The 17,307-nt window shown below is 40.8% G+C and overlaps 1 protein-coding gene across 5 annotated transcripts in view; it reads left to right on the top strand.

The window, feature by feature from the left end:
* The first annotated feature begins 309 nt into the window (after nucleotides 1-309).
* Nucleotides 310-17,307, top strand: part of Fam149a (family with sequence similarity 149 member A) — a 64,146-nt gene continuing 47,148 nt past the window's right edge. For 3 of the 5 annotated variants that reach the window (XR_010042559.1, XR_010042558.1, XM_063234636.1), the window contains exon 1: nucleotides 15,633-16,284. Coding sequence is in view for 2 of the 5 variants with exons in the window: in XM_063234636.1 (XP_063090706.1) it covers nucleotides 15,746-16,284 (539 nt within the window). In the remaining 3 variants the exon portion in view is untranslated. Of the gene's footprint in view, nucleotides 329-15,632; nucleotides 16,285-17,307 lie in introns of those variants that run through there. The other 2 variants (XM_063234637.1, XM_063234635.1) reach the window with 2 other exon arrangements.

Raw genomic sequence — 17,307 nt, 5'->3', positions numbered from 1 at the left:
GTAGAGACCTTTTGAGGGTCATAAAAATATTTCATATTTAGATTTTGATTATGATAATGCAACTATGCAAATTTACTGAAAAAGCTTGAATTTCATACTTAAAACAGGTGAGTTTATGGTACCCAGGTCATATATTCATAAAGCTCTTAGGAAGAGAGAAAATGATGAACTGTGATGTAGCTGCAGTTCCAGCAAAGGCCTTACTTAACCTGTCTTGCAGGGAGTCCTACAGCTGGAATGGCTTGGAATTGGTGCAAATCTAAGCAAAAAGGCAGGACCTCTCCATACCATCACACAAGCCAGTCATGAGTAACGCCGGCAGCCACAGGTAGGAAGTATGACCTTGAGCAAAAAGTTTTGCCCAGAAAAAATGCTAGAGGACAGCTTAGTGCTAAACCTTCAAAAGTTAACACAGTGTACAGCTGGCGGAATAAGAGCCAGGATCATTAGGGGAAAATCTCTTTACTCCAATATCCATACCTTCTAAGATGTTTAAGAAATAAAAGATATACAGCTCAATTGGTTTCTTTTGGCACTTGTGCAAATTTCCAGTCTTTTAAAAAATTGTTAAGTAAAATTTCTTCCGGAAGTTCTGGGAAACATATGGCGTCAAAGAAAGTTACATATATTATAATATATATATTACTATAATATATATATAAAACATTAAAATGTTTTAATAGTGTTCATTTCCTGTAGCCAAAACAGCAGGAAACATACCTGCAGTTGAACAAGTTGCACTTTAAGTTTGCACTGAAGGAAGAGACACATGACAGGGCAAATCAGTAGGGAGGTACTTGGAAAAGAAACCTATTTTATATGATTTGGATCTGGGCGGGGACATTGAAGAGTAAAGGGGTTAGAAAAAGGATAAGGGGGCTGGGGATTTAGCTCAGCGGCATAAGCACCTGCCTTGCAAGCAGGCAGTCGTGAGTTCGATCCCCGGTACCAATAAAAAAAGGAAAAAGACAGGAAAAAAAAGGATAAAATTATAATTTCTAAAGAAACTCCAATCATTTGTCCAAAGGAGGAATGGCACAGTGATTATTTATTTATTTATTTTGGTCTGTGTTCAGTCAAAATGATGTAGTGATTATGCTTTGTTAAATTTTACATATAAAGTAATAAAGCTTTGTCTGAGGGTGGTAATCTGTGAAGCTGCTTATATCCAATTAGGAGAACTCTGCCTTCCTGTAAGTGCCGGGTTGCCAATATCTTCTAACAGAGATATCTTTTTCTGTCAGTGACTACCTGATTTTAAGTGACAAAAGCACAAAGTAGTTTGGACAAAACAGGATAATGTTTGTGGTATGATATAACTGACCTGGGGAAAGGGTAAGGATTTAACCTGGCCTCATGGGAGCTAGAACCAGGGGCGGAAGCACCACCAGAGCTGCCATCTCCTCTTCTCTGATTGTTGGTAAGGTTGGTTTGTACTTCTAGAAACATATTTGCCCAAGGTCTTAGACAATTTTATGGCTATAACAAAATACCTGCTGATGGGTAATTTAAAAGAAAACAATGTTTATTTTGCTTGAAATTATTCTGGCTAGAAATTTTAAACAGTGTGGTGTCTGGTTAGGAAAGCCCTGGATGAGTCTAAATATGGGAAGAAGCAGAAGGAGCCAAGAATGTGAACGGCTTTGCTTTACATCAGCCCCCTCTCAGGAGAATGAATCCAGTCCCAGGAGACCTGACCCACTCCCCTGAGGTGGCATTAATCCATTCATGAAGGTTAAGGAATACCTGCCTCTCAGTTCCACCTCCTGAAAGTTGCATCACCTTGGCACCACCCACTGAAAACCAAGCTTTAGCACACGAATCTTAAGGAGACAAACTACCTTCAAACCACAGCACCCAAGAGATCTGAGGCTACCGTCTCACGTCAGCAGTGCACAATTTCTATTTCCCACTCCTAATTTTTAAAATCTGAGTCTTTGAGCTTGGGATGTATGTCCATGTTTGCAGTTATGGGACTTGATTTCTGTGCCTGGCAGTGCCCTCTGGAACCATGTGAAGAGGACAGCGTGAGAAGCTGTCCATCCCCCCAAAGCAAGTGCCATTTCCCAAAGGCAGAAGCCAGACAAGCAAAGTACTTGATGTCCATGTACAAGACATATGTAACTAGTGATTCAACAAGTTTGGCCAAAAAGAAAGCTATGTTGTAGTTTCTTATTCTCCTCTCACAGCACTTTCTTTTTTTAATATTTTCTGTATGAAATTTAGTATTTTATTATTGAGGCATTTTGATCACAGAATCCTTCTTATTCTGTAACTCTTCTTGACATTCTCCTAAAGACATATCCTGTGCAGCACGGTTTTAGAAATATACTACATAGACTTAATTGTTCTAGACCTCCTTACAGTCTCTATTAAATCTCCTTTTACACAATTTCTCACCTTAAACTCTATTCCATAGGCTTCACTGCCCTCTTCTCAGCCTCTGCCTCTTATTTCTGAGCCTCCAAATGCACACCATTCTTGCTAGTAAATTTCACTTCAGCAGCATTTCCTGCCTCACTTTCAGTATCTAGATGAAAATAGTTTTGACTTTATTTTTTTTCTTTCTTTCTTTTTTTTATTTAAAAGGAAAAAGAGAAAAAAAGCAGAACAAAACAAAACAGTATAAGGGTACAAGTAATACAGAACTACAAAAAAAAAAAAAAAACAGTAAGCTATCACCAGTTAATAGATTACATACTATCATCTTAGAAACGGTGTTTCAGGTCACAGGATCAAAGCATACAAAGTGAACATTCAAACAGTGAGACTGCAAATAGTTGTGTTCAGTAATCCAATCAAAAATATTAATACGGCCTTCTATGTAACACACCTAAACACCCTTGCTGTTGTATCCTTTAGGGCACTTTTTTTCCCCCTTTATTACAACAAAATTTACACATTTTGGGTTTTATTGCTCCCTTAGATCTTATTACTTTTTTTGTAAGAGAATAAAATCAAGCATGATAAAACAAAGCTGTCAGTCAAAATCAAGGATAGACATAGCACATGATGTAAAAACTGAGTAGAAGGTTATCAACAATGGTTACCATAATGCCTCTTGCTTCCTTAAGAAAACTTGTCTATCTCATTAGGTATTATAAAGTTGAACAAAACAGTAGAGAACAAGACCAATAAAACCTAAACATTGTAAATCTTACAGAATCTCAAAAGAGGATAATAGTCAAACCAGAATGGGCATCATAGTGAATCTTATTGCCTTCAAAGTAGCTGCCTATACTCTGATACTGGATACTTTCATACAGAGCAGAATAGAGTCTAATCAGTCAAAACAAGATAATGGGGGTATTACAGGACTTCAAGTTAATAGGAAATCAAAAAAGTTACTGTAATACATCCTTCTAGTTTTTTTGATTTTTCCCCCTTAGTTTAAAAAAAGAAATTTAAAAAATTAAATAATTTTTTAATGAATAAGGGAGAGGTTGAGATAAAAGGGGGCATAACAACATAACAATACAGGCTAAAGCATGACACTTTCAGCAACCTAGTGCTTCACCACCAAATAACCCGACTTAATAGTAGTTACCATAGTGTCTTTTTCCTTGAAATATTTGAATATAACTTCATATGCTATAGCGTCAAACATATCAAGACAGGGTAACACCATTCAAGTGGATGAAAGCATTGTAGAGTATTTAGAACCAGCTAACAGAAAAATGAACAATGGTTTCTATATTGTCTCTTTGCCTATAACAATTTTTGTTTATACTACCACATACGATAAAATCCAGCAAGATACAACATGATAAAATCAATGGAGACAGAAGAGCCATAGTTTGGTGCGGCTTCAAAACAAGATGGTATTAAATCAGCACTAGCTATTATGATGTCTTGTTTTCTTCGGAATAGCTGTTCATTGCATCACAGGCCATAATATCAAATAGCCCAAAATAAAGCCATTCCAATTAATGAGTGAAAACTTTATAAGACTTCAAGGCCACATAATGGGGAATCATGGTTACCACGTACTTTGATATATTTGAATCATTTCTTACACTAGGGAAACTATTCGGTGTTCACAGATGCGAGTTTGATTTATTTCACTTATGAGTATGGTTTCAAGCTGTGCCCATTTATTGATAAATACCTCAATGTGATCCTTATTTATAGCTGAGTAGTACTCCATTGTATAGAAATACCACAACTTTTTTATCCATTCCTCAGTTGATGGACACTTGGGTTGTTTCCAAGATCTGGCAATTACAAATTGTGCTGCTATAAACATAGGTGCGCGTATATCACTGTGGTATGGTGCTTTCAGTTCTTCTGTAGCTTTGACTTTAGAATGGACCAAAGTGTGAGGTTGGAAAATCTAAATACCAGCTAGGGAAGTGAGTTAGTGGAAAACAGAACTGTGAAGCCTTTTTCTTAAGTGTGTAGAAGGTATATGATCTTATCTGAGTTTTAGAGAGCATATAATTAGTTCATAAAAGTTTAAAGTTCTAGCAATGTCAATAATTATATAGAATAAAGTTAAAATTATCTAGTCTAACATTTAGGACCCCTCCCAACTAGAGGGAGTTTATCTCTCTGGCCTGATTTTCTTTTAATTACTATGTTCTTCATAGTAGTTCCAAAAAGTCACTCTGTGTCTCAGTACTGTCACACCAGTGGCTGTGTACACTGGTGTATATTCCTCTTTCTCTACACAGTGGCCCTTCTTCTCCTCTCCAGTGGAGAGTCAACTCTTGCAGAAATCCTCTCCTCCTTCCATCCCTAGGATTTTACTCATCCTCTTAGTCTAACAGGACAATGTGTTTGGGGTGCTGTATATTTCTGACTCTGTCCCTAATCTTTGGAATCAGAGCACCTAGTACACATCACATTCATGTTGATAATATCAATGTCCAGAAGAATGTAACCATAAGTTTTCAAACAATAAGTTGTTGGAAAAGCAAATAATAAATGGAATCTGTGGCAGTGAACATATTTTTACTGTCAGAAAGTTTTATATCTGGTGATTCTCTTTCTGGGAAATCAATCAAAGAAAATAAGGGTGTTCCAGAATTCCTTTGTGCTTTAGCAACTCTGTAATCCCTGCTCCAGAAACCTGCCAATTTAGTCCATATCAATAATACAAAGATTGCAAGAATACTAGTTATAAATTTAAATTCCATTTTTAAAATGATCTTGGTTTCCTTTTCTCTTGTTTCGTATCCATCAATTCTTTCTTACTTAAGTAGTACCTGACACACAGTGAGCATGAAATGTTTGCTGACTCAATGGTTAAGTAGTGAAGTGAATAAATTCTGACATTCAGAACTACTGACAGCTCCGCCAAACAGTCTTGACCTTTCCAAGTTCCATCATGTGTCCGCCCAGTGAGGTGCTGTGTTCCCTGCTGTCTGACCTCCAGCTCCCTTTGGCTTCATTTTCAGTCCCAATGATTAAATCAGGTACTAGAGTTAGAAGCACATTTATTTTTTAAGATGGTGGGTTAGTTAGACCTTGATCCTACTGCTTGGATGGAAAGGCCTTAAACTCTTAAGGACTCTAAAGACAGCATGACCTTGAGATCTAGTGTTCTGGGTTCAATATCTGTACAAACCCTGGCAGAAGAGTCTTTAGTCTTTGAGGAGGAAGCTCTCAGGTCAGCATATTTCTCCACTCTACTATCCTTCTTTGGTACAAGAGAGTTTAAAAGAGTTGTTCTTCTGCGCAGTTTGTTTTGGTCGAAAGTAGTCTCAACTGAGACAAATACTGGGTCAGATGAGATAGTCTTCCTTGGAGAAACACTGTTACCTAAGCAGTCATGGGAAACAGAGGTCCCTCTAGACTTCTCTGATAACAGTTCAGCCACCTGGCTGGGAGTTTAATGACTGTGTTCTTCTGACATCACCCATTTCTGGTGGCCTCTGTGGCATTGTCTGGCCTTAAAGTGTGCTTTACCAGTGTTGTATCCTAGCTGAAAGAGCAGAGCCAGCAGGACTTCTCCCTTGCTTACTTTGACTCCTCTGGAGGCATCTGATGACTTCTGAACATAATAGTGGAGTATATAAAGAAAAAAAGGTATTAAGGGCTGGTCCAGGTCTGTGGATGAGAAATTGAACTTATTTATAATAATTTTGGCACAATGGGTTTTGAGCATTGTACCTTTGGGTGAACTCTAGAAGGTGCCATAGATCACACTCCAAACCTAAACAGCAAAACCATCATAATATATCCTCCATCTGCCTTCTATCTTTGTTATTTGTCATTTATCTTCAGTCTTCTATCTTTCATATTCTGTTCTCCCTACATTATGCTCCATTCTGGAGGCATGTTATCATGGCTTCAGTAAAATTTAGGAATCCCCCAGATGTCCCTGAAGGCTATTAGGAGATGTTGTGGAACTATTAAGAGGTGGAGCTTAGTGGAAGTCCTTTGCATCACTGGGATGATGTCTTGAAGACCAATTAGGGTAGGTTTCATGTGATCCCTGTTAGTTCCCCTGAACTCTTGCTGCCTCTACTTCCAGACTTATGACGTGATCCTTATTCTACACTACCTACTACCGTATTGTCCACTACCTACTATCTGTCATGGATCTAGGACCTACATCAAGCCATTTGGACTTTAAATTTCCAAAATCGTGACCTAAAAAATCTGTTTCTTATAAAAATGGCTATTTCACATACTTTGCTATGATGATGAAACATTGACTAATATACATGCTTGGCAAAAAAATACAAACACTGGGGAGAGTCCTAACATTGTATATATGTATGTAGATGTTATTCTTTGTTGTATGAGTTTCTTACCAAAATTCTATGACATGACATGGAAAATTCATTCAGAGATATGATGGTTGAGTTTCAGAAGGTCTGTCACTATCTCTTTAATGATAACTTTTGAAGTGGCGAAGAAATGTTCTGTGCCTGTGTTAACTTCATAAAGCTTAATAGAAATTGTAAATTGGTAGTTTCCTTTTTAATTTGATAACAATGAATGGTCAAACTGTTTATATTAGCTCTGTACTATAGCAGACAGTCCTAATTACCTACCTAACAAACCTCTCCATCTCATACTGTTCCTTGGTTTGTGAACAACCATTTTTGCTCAGGCAGCACAAAATCAGGAGTAAATGAGCCCTGCTCCAACACTAGGAGATGTACAGTGATCATAAGATGTGAGAGCACTATTGCTCTTATGATTTATTTAGGGATGGACTTTTGATTTAACTCTGGCCGATAAGGCTCAATTGTAAGTTAGCTTGAGAAGCTTCTAGAAAGTATCATATGAAAAGAAAGTAGAGTTGTCTTGACTTAAACACAATTATGTAGAAGGTGATAGGTGCCATAACACCATGACATTGCATAAAAACAAAAGAAAGGTCTTGAGTCTTTGATGACACTGATAATTCCCTTCACCGAGCACTTGGACTATTCAAGCACAGGCTTTATACATCTGCATGTACCTGCCCTGACCATTGGTCTTGCCCTCTGCCGTCTCCACTGGATACCATCTCCTATGACACTCAGTGGATACAGTCATGGTCTATTGTCATGATCTTACGCTGCTTTTTGATGAGTTTAAAATTGTACCTATTATTATCTTAATATTTTCCATTCAGTAGCATTTAGAACCCTCAAACAAATATCAAGTAAATGTGCCCAAGGCTTTATGAAAGATTGTATCTGTTTTGCTTTCCTTTACTGTGCTTATCATGCAATACAATTCCTAAGATAAGTTTTTGAACCATTCAAATGGTATAAAAATGAATGAATTTAAAAGTAAATGTAGTTGCAATTTCCTTCAAGATCTTTTTCTCCAGTTACTAATTGTAACCCTGTGTCACATATGACAAAAGTTAACTTATCCTGAGAGTGTGCCATGGCCAGGCTCTGTCACAGTGACCTGTCATGTATTAAGTAGTGTAACTCTCACAAGAGACTATTATTATTATCCCTGAGCTATAATTGAAGGCACCAAAAACGAACAGAAAGGTCAGTGTTTGTCAGAGGCAGAGACAAAGTCCAGGTTCAAAGTCTCCAATATTATAATATCTCCTTATGAAGCTTAGTAAATATTTGTTGAATCAAGAGCTGTCTTTTATTATTTAGAAGTTTTAAATTTTTTCTGATCAACTTTTGATTTTTTTATATAGTCTCTTTCCTTGGTGACATGTTAATAGAGGCAATTTAACTTGATAAACAGGTTAACTACTCAGTCTGTTTTAACTTTATATTTTCACAACATAACATTTCTTCATAGCAAGATGATCCTAACTTTCTTGTAATTTTTAATAATTTTTTCAGTGATGTAACCAGGCATTTATTATGTACATCAGAAAAATAATCAAATTCCTAATTAATGAATAAAAGAATTGTATCATGTAAAGCACTACTTTGACATAAAATCAATACCCTCACAGGCAGATAAAGTCACTTGCTATGTTTACTTTTGTCTCATTAGTCTTGAAATAATGGATTAGTCACACCACTGCGGTCTGTCTCCTAAGGCTTATGTCATGGAACTGCTGCTAGTAATTAACTGAGAAGCTTAGTAGCACCTAGCATTTGTCTGAAAGACTGTTGATAGATGTACAATAGGTTAAAAGACCTAGATCTTGCTAAGAATCGTTTATCATGTATGCAATTACATGTCCTTTTCAAAGGGAACAGCTTCAACAAAAGGATCAATCATTAATTCATTGTCCCTTTTTCATAAGGCTGCCTGTTCACAATGCTACATTAAGGACCTTCACTGAAAATAGCCCCTTTTCCTCCCCTTCCTTTTATGCTTTCAGTCATTCTTTCTAAGATTTGAAACAAGTGTGTGATTATCATTTTAATTTATGACCAGTTTTTTAGAAACAAATGCATGCACAAAAGACCTTCATGGGAATAGGAATATTAGCGAGACATTGCAATCATGCTGTATCCCCCAAACTAATATCTCAATAAGGGGCCAGGGGTTTAGCTAAATGGTGTAAGTGCCTGCTTGGCAAATGTGAGGTCATGAGTTTGATTCCCGGTACAAAAAAACATTCAGTAACATGTTCATTTCCCATGGCTGACATAACAGTTTGCCACAAACTGAGGGCTTAAAGCTACAGAGGTCTATTCTCCCACAGTTCTGGAAACGAGAAGTCCTAAATTGACAATCTGTGGAGCTGTACTCTCTGAAACCTGTAAAATAGGACTCTTTGTAGAGTTCAGTTGTGACCATCAGTCTGTGATGTTCCTTGGTTTGCAGCTTTGTGTCATTTCATTGCGGCCTCTGTCATATTGTGGGTCTGTGTTCAAATTTCCCTCAGTTTGAAAGCTGACCAGCCACATTGGATTAGGGCCCATCTTTATGACCTCAGCTTAACTGCATTATACTAGGCCCGGTCAGCCATGTTTCCATGTTTCATGGTTCCAGTTATGCAAGGTCAACTGCAATCTAAACATATTATTATCACGGAATGAGGAATTAAGATACTTTGAGAGAGAAAGAAAAAAGAATCAATAATTCACATAACATGTATTACAGCATATTATTATACTTGTTCTGTTTGATATTCTACTGTTTCAGGCATTCACTGGGGTTTTTGAATGTATCTCCATGAATAAGGGAAGACTATTGTCTGTCCCTAACGATATTATATCCAAACAAATTCACATTCACAGGAATTGGATATTAGAACTGAAACATAACTTTTATCAAGGGTAAAAACCAACCCATAACAGATAGTATACAAGCAATCACATCTAAGAGACAAAATACATAAATAGATGGGATCTGGGAATATGCAGCTTTTTTGTAGTTTTATTAAGAATACTCAATTACTAAGAAAAGTATACCCACGTACGGGAAGTGGTTAGTATTGGAAGCATAGAAACATCTACATCAGATGGGTGAATGAATGTACCCTTACACAGATAGGATTGCTCCTCCAAAAGGCGGAACATGATTTCTTCTTATGACTGTTTCCTTTCTATAAGCTACAAAACTCACTTCCCTTGCTTGGACTCTATATTCACCTAGAAGTCACTAACACTGTAGCTCAGCTTTCCATGGATTGGACGAAACGTGACATCTGTAAATTAAAAGTGTGAAGTTTTGCTTGGGCGCAGAGCTGTAGAGGGTTCTGTTTAGGGTTGGCTGGCTCCAATGCAAAAACAATGTGGAAGAATAGCATGGTGGAGCAAAGCTGCTCACTACATGGGACCAGGAACGAGAGACAGAAGCGAGGAGCAGCAGAAGGAGTACATCTTTCTGGTTGTGACCTCAGTGACTTGCTCCTTTTAATCAGATGCTACTTCGAACACGTGAGACTTTCAGGAGACATTTTAGAGCTAAGCAATAACATAAGCCAGCTTGGTCGTAAAAGGCATTCAGCTCACGAGGAGAGAACTGAAGATGTAACACTCTGCATCTGAGTTTCATGAGGCAGATTACAGGGATTTCATCCTCACCAGCTAGTGAACTGAGAAGGTGTTGGACCAATCAGAATTCTGAGCCTGAAAAATCAGAAATCTCCAAGTGTTCCAGCTAGCGGGATCTGATTCCAAGAGAAACTCGATGAGTTGGATCACGCTTTCAAGCTTCCGTTGGCAGTGGCCCTTCCTTGCTGCTTGTCCCTTCATGTCCTTTCAAGAGGACCAAAAGCTTAGAAGGTGAAAACTCATGTCCCCAAAATGTCCTCTGTTTGTATTGAGAGCAACCTAACATATAAGGATTTAACTGATGTATGAGTCAGAATCAAGATTCTTGGGAAACAAAGAAGAGTCTGGAAATAGTCTGAAGTGCTATACAAAATGATCTGGTGGACCTTATGCACTCCAGAGCCTACCCGGTGAGCTGCTGCAGGAACGCAGGGAGGTGACGAATGGGAGGTGTTGATGCATTCAGACTGTTCTGGTGACCTTGCATTATGACAATTGGCCCAGCACTCCTGCTCGACCTTGGGACCTCACCTCTTCTCATTGCTGAGATATCTATGGCTTACATTCTCTTTCCTTCATTTTGGTATTTCACCGTGTGCTTCACATGCCGAGGACTGTATACTGTTGCCTCTTCTGACATCTAGTTATGATCCAGCCTTAGTGCTTTTTCTCTTCTCTTATACACACACATGCTCTGCTTTCCCCAAGCCAGTGCTGACTGAGACAGCTGCTGCCCACTGTTCATATTTTCCGAGGTATTTACCTCATACAGCATCTGATGGGAAAATCATTATTCCAGCTCTGAGAAAAGCACAACTTTTTTTTGTCTCTCAGTGCTTTTTCAAATCCTGACATAGAAAAAGTGCTTGATACATATTTGTTGATACTGCTAGTTGGATGCAGAAAATAGATTATAAGAGAATGTCAATACCATAAGCAGAAAATTACAGTCTCCAGGAAAACAAAACTTAGCATTGCCGAGGACTTTATTATAGCTCCGTATTCATTTTGATAACTCCCTGCAATACATGACTATGAGCGTCAGTTTATTTCTTCACTAGCAGACTATTCATCTAGCAGAAATTCCTTTCCCCAAATAAAAATTCTTATATCAATGGATAATTCTAAATTTATTTTTGTACCAGGAATTAAACTCAGGACCTTGTACTTCCAAGGTTGGTGCAGTAATCACTGAACTATATTCCCAGCCCTGATTCTCTATATTTTTAAACCTTATTTCTCAATATTTTTAAACCTGGTATAGAAGTTCCCACTCTTATACTCTACCTTTGATGTACATTATTATTTTTATTTTATGAAAATATAAAACAAAGTTTAATAACAAAATAATACAAGAATAACTAATTAATACACTGTATCATTATCCTCAGAGTAGTTATCCAGAATACAAGACATAAACAGGTAATAAAAAAGAAACACATAAAAAGGAAACAGGTAATAACTTAATACCTTATTTACAATGGACTAAAGGATTGTAAACTAGTAGGGTAAATGAAACTAATTACCATATATATTAAATTATTTTTAAATGATAGAACATGTAATTCTGGGAAGTATTTGAACTTCTACTAATTTTTCTATTTATCCCTCTTTTATTTTGCTTTCCATATAATATATATGGTGCTTTTCCTATGAGAGAAGCTCTATGAGATACTTGAGCTTTTGTGTCTGACATTTTTCACACAGCATGAAGTTCTCAAATTGCATCAGTTTATCTACAAACACCTCATGTTTATCCTTATGGCAACACAGCACTCCATTGTGTGTAGATGCCACATTTTTCTTATCCATTCATCTGTTTATGGACATACATGGTTTTTCCACAATCTCATTATAAATTACTTCTGTAAACATGAAGATGCATGTATCACCATAATATGATGATTTTAACTCTTTTGGGAAGATACCTAGAAGGGTGATACATGAGTAAAATGGAATTTTTTAATTTTTGAGGAATTTCTGCCATGATTTCTTCACATTAAGCAAAATGTAATTTATTCCACTAAGGAGTCTTAACTTTCCTATCTGACTCTATGTTTGTCATTTGTAGATAGGTATTCTGATTAGTGTGTGCAGTGGTTGATATATTGAGTCAACCTGAGAAGTCTAAAAGCTCAGCTAAGCACTCAGCAGCTCTGCATCCTGGTGTGTAGAGGACATGCTTTTAATACTCCAGGATATTGTTCATTGTGTCAATCTGAGAAGTTTAACTAAGTGCTTCAGCAGGGTGCCAGAGTCCTTACTTTGTAAGTATCCTCAGCCTGTGCAAGAGGAGGGCATGGAGATGATGTGAGTGTAAAGGATCCCTCTTCCAGAGCGGGCAGTCTGCACACAACAAAAGGGCCATGAGGAAGAACTGCTTGCTGGTTCTTCAGAGGAGCTCAGTCTTCAACTTCAGCTTGGACTTCGTCTTCTGGCTTCAGGGGCAGACTGTTCAGTTTCCACCTGGGACTCCCCAGCCTTCCAGGGTAAATTCTTCAGTGTTCCATCGAAAACCCAACAGCCTCCTGATAATGACTTACATGGAACACAGAAGTGGACTCAGGACTGGATTCCTCATCCTCCCACCTGCAGACTCCCTCTGCTCGCTTCCTCATCTAACTCTGTGGCTGACCATCTAAGCCAGTCTTGTAATTTCTTATACATTTGTATATCTTGTGATATATATGTTCTTCTAGCAAATCCTGTCTGATACAGATTACGGTACCAGAGAAGTGGGGTCATTGCTGTAACTATATCTGACCATGTGGTTCAGGGGCCTGGGAATGGCTTGTGGAAAGAGTTTGGAAAGATTTGGAGATGTTGCCTGAAAGAGTATCACTGGAATGCCTTAGACTGTTCTGGATGGAAGATTCTGATCAGAGTTCAGAAGACACGGCAGCTGACAGAAATCCTGCTAGTAAAGTCCAGGCTCTGGAAATTTCTACTGGGAAAAGGACTACATTGATTGTTGGAGTTTAGATGTATGTTATGGTTTGGCAGAAAGTTTGTCTGCAATTTGTTCCTGTTCAGACACTTTGAGCCTGAGACAAGGGGAGTGGACTAATAAATATTGCAATAAAAATTTCAACACAACTGAATGTTGAAGCTGGGGCATGGCTATTGTTAGGAGCTTTTATCCAGATTTATGTTGCAAATCAAGAGCAAAGAATCCAGTGGGATGATTTAAAACATTGTCAGTTTGGCCAGAAAGGAAGCTCCAGTAAAGCTGTACATTACAAAGATGGAGCTAAAGAGATCTCCATTACTGAGAAGTAACAGGAAAATATAAAAGATCACAAGAAGCAGCGAATCCCCACTCTTTGCTGCTTCAAAACTGCAAAAGTGAAAGACTTTGCTTTGAGGAGAAAGCCCAGAGTATTTATTATGTGCCAGAATGGTAGCAGCTTAGAAAATTTGTTCCTCAGAATTGGATTCAGAATTCCCAGCAATCCAGGCACTTGATCTCTACATCCAAGAAGGAGAAAAGCTTAGCTACTGCTCCAGCTGGCAAGTCTAAGCCAGAATCCATGGGAGCTGCAACCACTAGAAGTGCTATAGAGGTAGAGTCACTCAAACCTTTTGGAGCTCACAATTTCTCACAGATTTCTTCAGATGTTGGACATGGAACCACAGAACTGTTTGCCCTGCTGGATTTTGGGCTTGCTTTGGTTCCAATCCTTTGTATCCTCTGTTTGTAACTTTTGGAAAGAAAATGTTTATCTCTTGCCATTGAATATTTAAGTGTTTAACTTTTTATTTGTACAAGGTCTTGCTGCTAAGAGTTTGCCTTTCATCTTGGAAGACTTGAAATTTGGACATTTCAGCAATGCTGAAACTGTTAGAACTTTGGCAACTTTCAGAGGGACTAAGTGCCTTTTAGGTAAAAGGATGTTCATGGACTTTGGGGGGAACAGGGGCAGAGTGTTATGGCTCTAATGTAATATATTGATAGAGTTTAATACTGGTTCTTAAGGATTACTAAACTTATAATGTTAAAGTTGTGAAAGGATAAGAATAAGCTTGTCTCTGTATCTAGAAAGCTGTTTGAAGAAATGTGTCTGGTTGCCAAGTTTACAAACCGTGGTTTGATACATTGGTTGATACACTGTGTCAACTTGAGAAGTTTAAGTGACTCAGCATGGGGTAGAGTCCTCACTTTGTAAACATCCTCCTTCTGAGGGAACCAGCAGGTAGTGAGAGTGCTACACTTGGGGTGGGGGTGGGGGCCTGGCCTGCTTATTAAAGGAAGGAAAAGAGGTTTCCTCCTCCTCCTTCTGCTTAGTGCTTTTGCTGGTTTTTTTTTTTTTTGCTGCCTTTAAGTGTTGCCCGTGTGTCATGTCACCTTGTCTTGGAACCAGCTGATTGTGGACTTTGAGACCTCCACAAGTTGTGAACTAAATAAATCTTTCCTTCCTTAATTTTGGGCAATTAGGTATTTTGTCTCAGAAACCAGAGAAAAGAAACAAAAACAGTGTGACTCATACACATCTTACATAGTGTACATAGCGTCCTGGTAACTGTATGTGGATTTTTCTGCTTTACCTCTCCAGCCCAATTTTATTTCCAAATTTTAGGGTGAAGCACCTTCTGTTGTTGCCATACGCCACTCCTAGTGACACCCTTTGAACAGGGCCCTGGGACTGGGCAGGGGGGCACTGCTCTTTGGAACATAGGTCCTTGAATACCTTTTTTTAACCCACTGTCCCTCACATCAGAGAACTGCCCCTGATTGTACCACCTCTGGCTCTGTCAGACAGGTTGAATTCAGAACCTTTCCGGAGCAGGATTATATTTCTCTGGTTTTTCTCAATTTCTTGCTCTAGTCCCTCGCTGGAGAATCTTAGAGTGATGGAGAAATCTGAGACTGTCTCTTTAAGGCGGAAGGCGAGGAGAGGAGCCAGGGTTTCTATTGTAGGTGAAGCCCAGAGCTGTCTGGGGCCCAATTAGCCTTCGGCTTAGCTGGGTTTTTGTTTAGCTTAGCAACCGCCGGTGCTGCCCCTGGGCGCTGGCCTCCCGGGGCTGAGGTCGCTGCCATCTGAAGTGAGGCTAGTGGCGCTGGCGAGCTGGAGGCGCCCTAGCTGGGCTCTTCGACCCCCAACCCCGGAGCGGGTGTCTTCGCTGTAGGGCGGCTGCCAGGGGGTCGCTGTCTCAGGACAGTTTGTCCCTGTCGTGCGGAGCTGAGCGCCGGAAGCAGCGACTTCTCCGGAGTTTCGCGGGGTGCGGGCACCCCAGCACCCCCGCTGCGCCCCCGGCCCGGGCCGCCCCGCGCAGAGCCCCGCGGTGGGCGCGATGGCTGGAGCCCCGCAGCCCGGCTGCCCGGCTCCCCGCGTTTCCGGCGGCAGCCAGGGCGGCTGTTCCGAGGGCGCGGCATGAAGGTGGCGGTGCTGGACCTCGGGGCTCTCCTGGCCAAACTCTTCGGGACCCCGAAGGCACCCCCCGCGGCCCCCTCCCCGGGGGGCTCCTCCGGCCCCCCGGGGGGCTCCTCCGGCCCCTCGGGGGGCGCAGGGTCTGCGGGCGCCGTCCGGACCCCGACCCCGACCCCGACCCGCACCCTGCTCCCCGCGCTGGCCCCCGACGCCGGCTCAGCCCCGCGGGGGGCGCCCGCCGCGCTGCGCCCTCCGCTCGCTGCCTCCCACGCGCGGGTCGCGGCCGCCGGAGCGCTGGGGTCGCCTTCGCCCTCGGCCGGCAGCTCCAGAGCAGCCAAGCTCCCGCCGGCGCCGCCGCCTCTGCCCGCGAGCAGCGCGGGGCGCAGCGCCCCGGGGTCCCCGGCCCAGCGAGCGCTCCCCGGGGGAAGGGAGCCCAGCGCGCCCAAGGCGCCGGGGCCTGGCCCCAGGACCCTGCTCTTCACCCTGCCGCACATCGGCGAAGAGCGGCCCTCGGACAGCGACTCGGAGGACGGCGCAGAAGGGTGAGTAGCTGCTTCCAGGGAACAGCTGACCCCGCCTGCCACACCCTCCTACTCCCGCGGACTTAGAAAACGCGCCTTTTGTAGTAACTTCCGCCAACTCCCCAACTCCCTGGGCGCTCCTTGCACTTTTGGGGGTCCCGACTTCCTTGAATTTGGAGTCTTCAAAGATCACGCTGCTCCGACTTTGCAGAAGTAATCTCTACTTGCTTAGCAGGGGGAAAACAGGAAGGCAAGGAGAATTTAATGTTTTTTTCCATGTGAAGCACTGATAGTTGATTAGCAGTCTGATTTTCTCAAGGACTTTTAAAAGGAGTCTTAAAGCCCCTTCCTTCCTGCAGAGCGTATCAGGCGTGCAAGAAACACACCTTGGCGCCCACGATTTGATTTTAATGACCATGACACACTATGTTGGGTGCTTTCCAAAATCAGCGCCAGTCTTAGCCCAAGGGAGATGGGTTGCCTTTCTGTGACATCTGTAGCACGTCGTCGTCAGACACAAAGGGGATTTGTAGTGCTCAGGAAGCAGCTGACTGTGTTCCCTGGAGGTCCTGAGTCCTTGCTCTGAAGCTCTGAGCTAATGCCAATAGCAGTGAGCAACATTGTTACTATTGCACTGTGTTTTAGAACTAAGGTGAGTTTCAGTTTTTAATGTGCAGAGAATACAGCTAGCAGTTCTTCGGTGAGTGTGAAAATTTCATCCTCTTGAGTGAAGAAAAGTGAAATGGTCAAAGTTGCATGGGGAGCTTGTTCACAGATTGCTTTGTAATCTAGTAAAGAAACGTCCTAGTAGTGGCTCAAGAATCATCCCACCCTCTCCCCCCTCCAACAAGAGTCCCAACTGGACGATTTTTACAGTAAGACTGACCCTAATTCACTCACAATTGATTATTATTATTATTAGGCTTTCGCAAAACTGTGTGTCTTTGCTATTACAGATAAATTGTCAAATAATATTAGGTTGTTGCCTTTCATTTTTTTTTTTTTTTTTTTTTTTTTTTGCAGTACCTGCGTTTGAACTCACAA

This window comes from Cavia porcellus, unplaced genomic scaffold (genome assembly GCF_034190915.1).
Source record: "Cavia porcellus strain 051 isolate PalLab524CR breed Dunkin Hartley unplaced genomic scaffold, mCavPor4.1 scaffold_24, whole genome shotgun sequence".
In the NCBI taxonomy this organism is placed as follows: Eukaryota; Metazoa; Chordata; class Mammalia; order Rodentia; family Caviidae; genus Cavia; species Cavia porcellus.
This window is presented reverse-complemented; position numbering and strand designations above follow the sequence as displayed.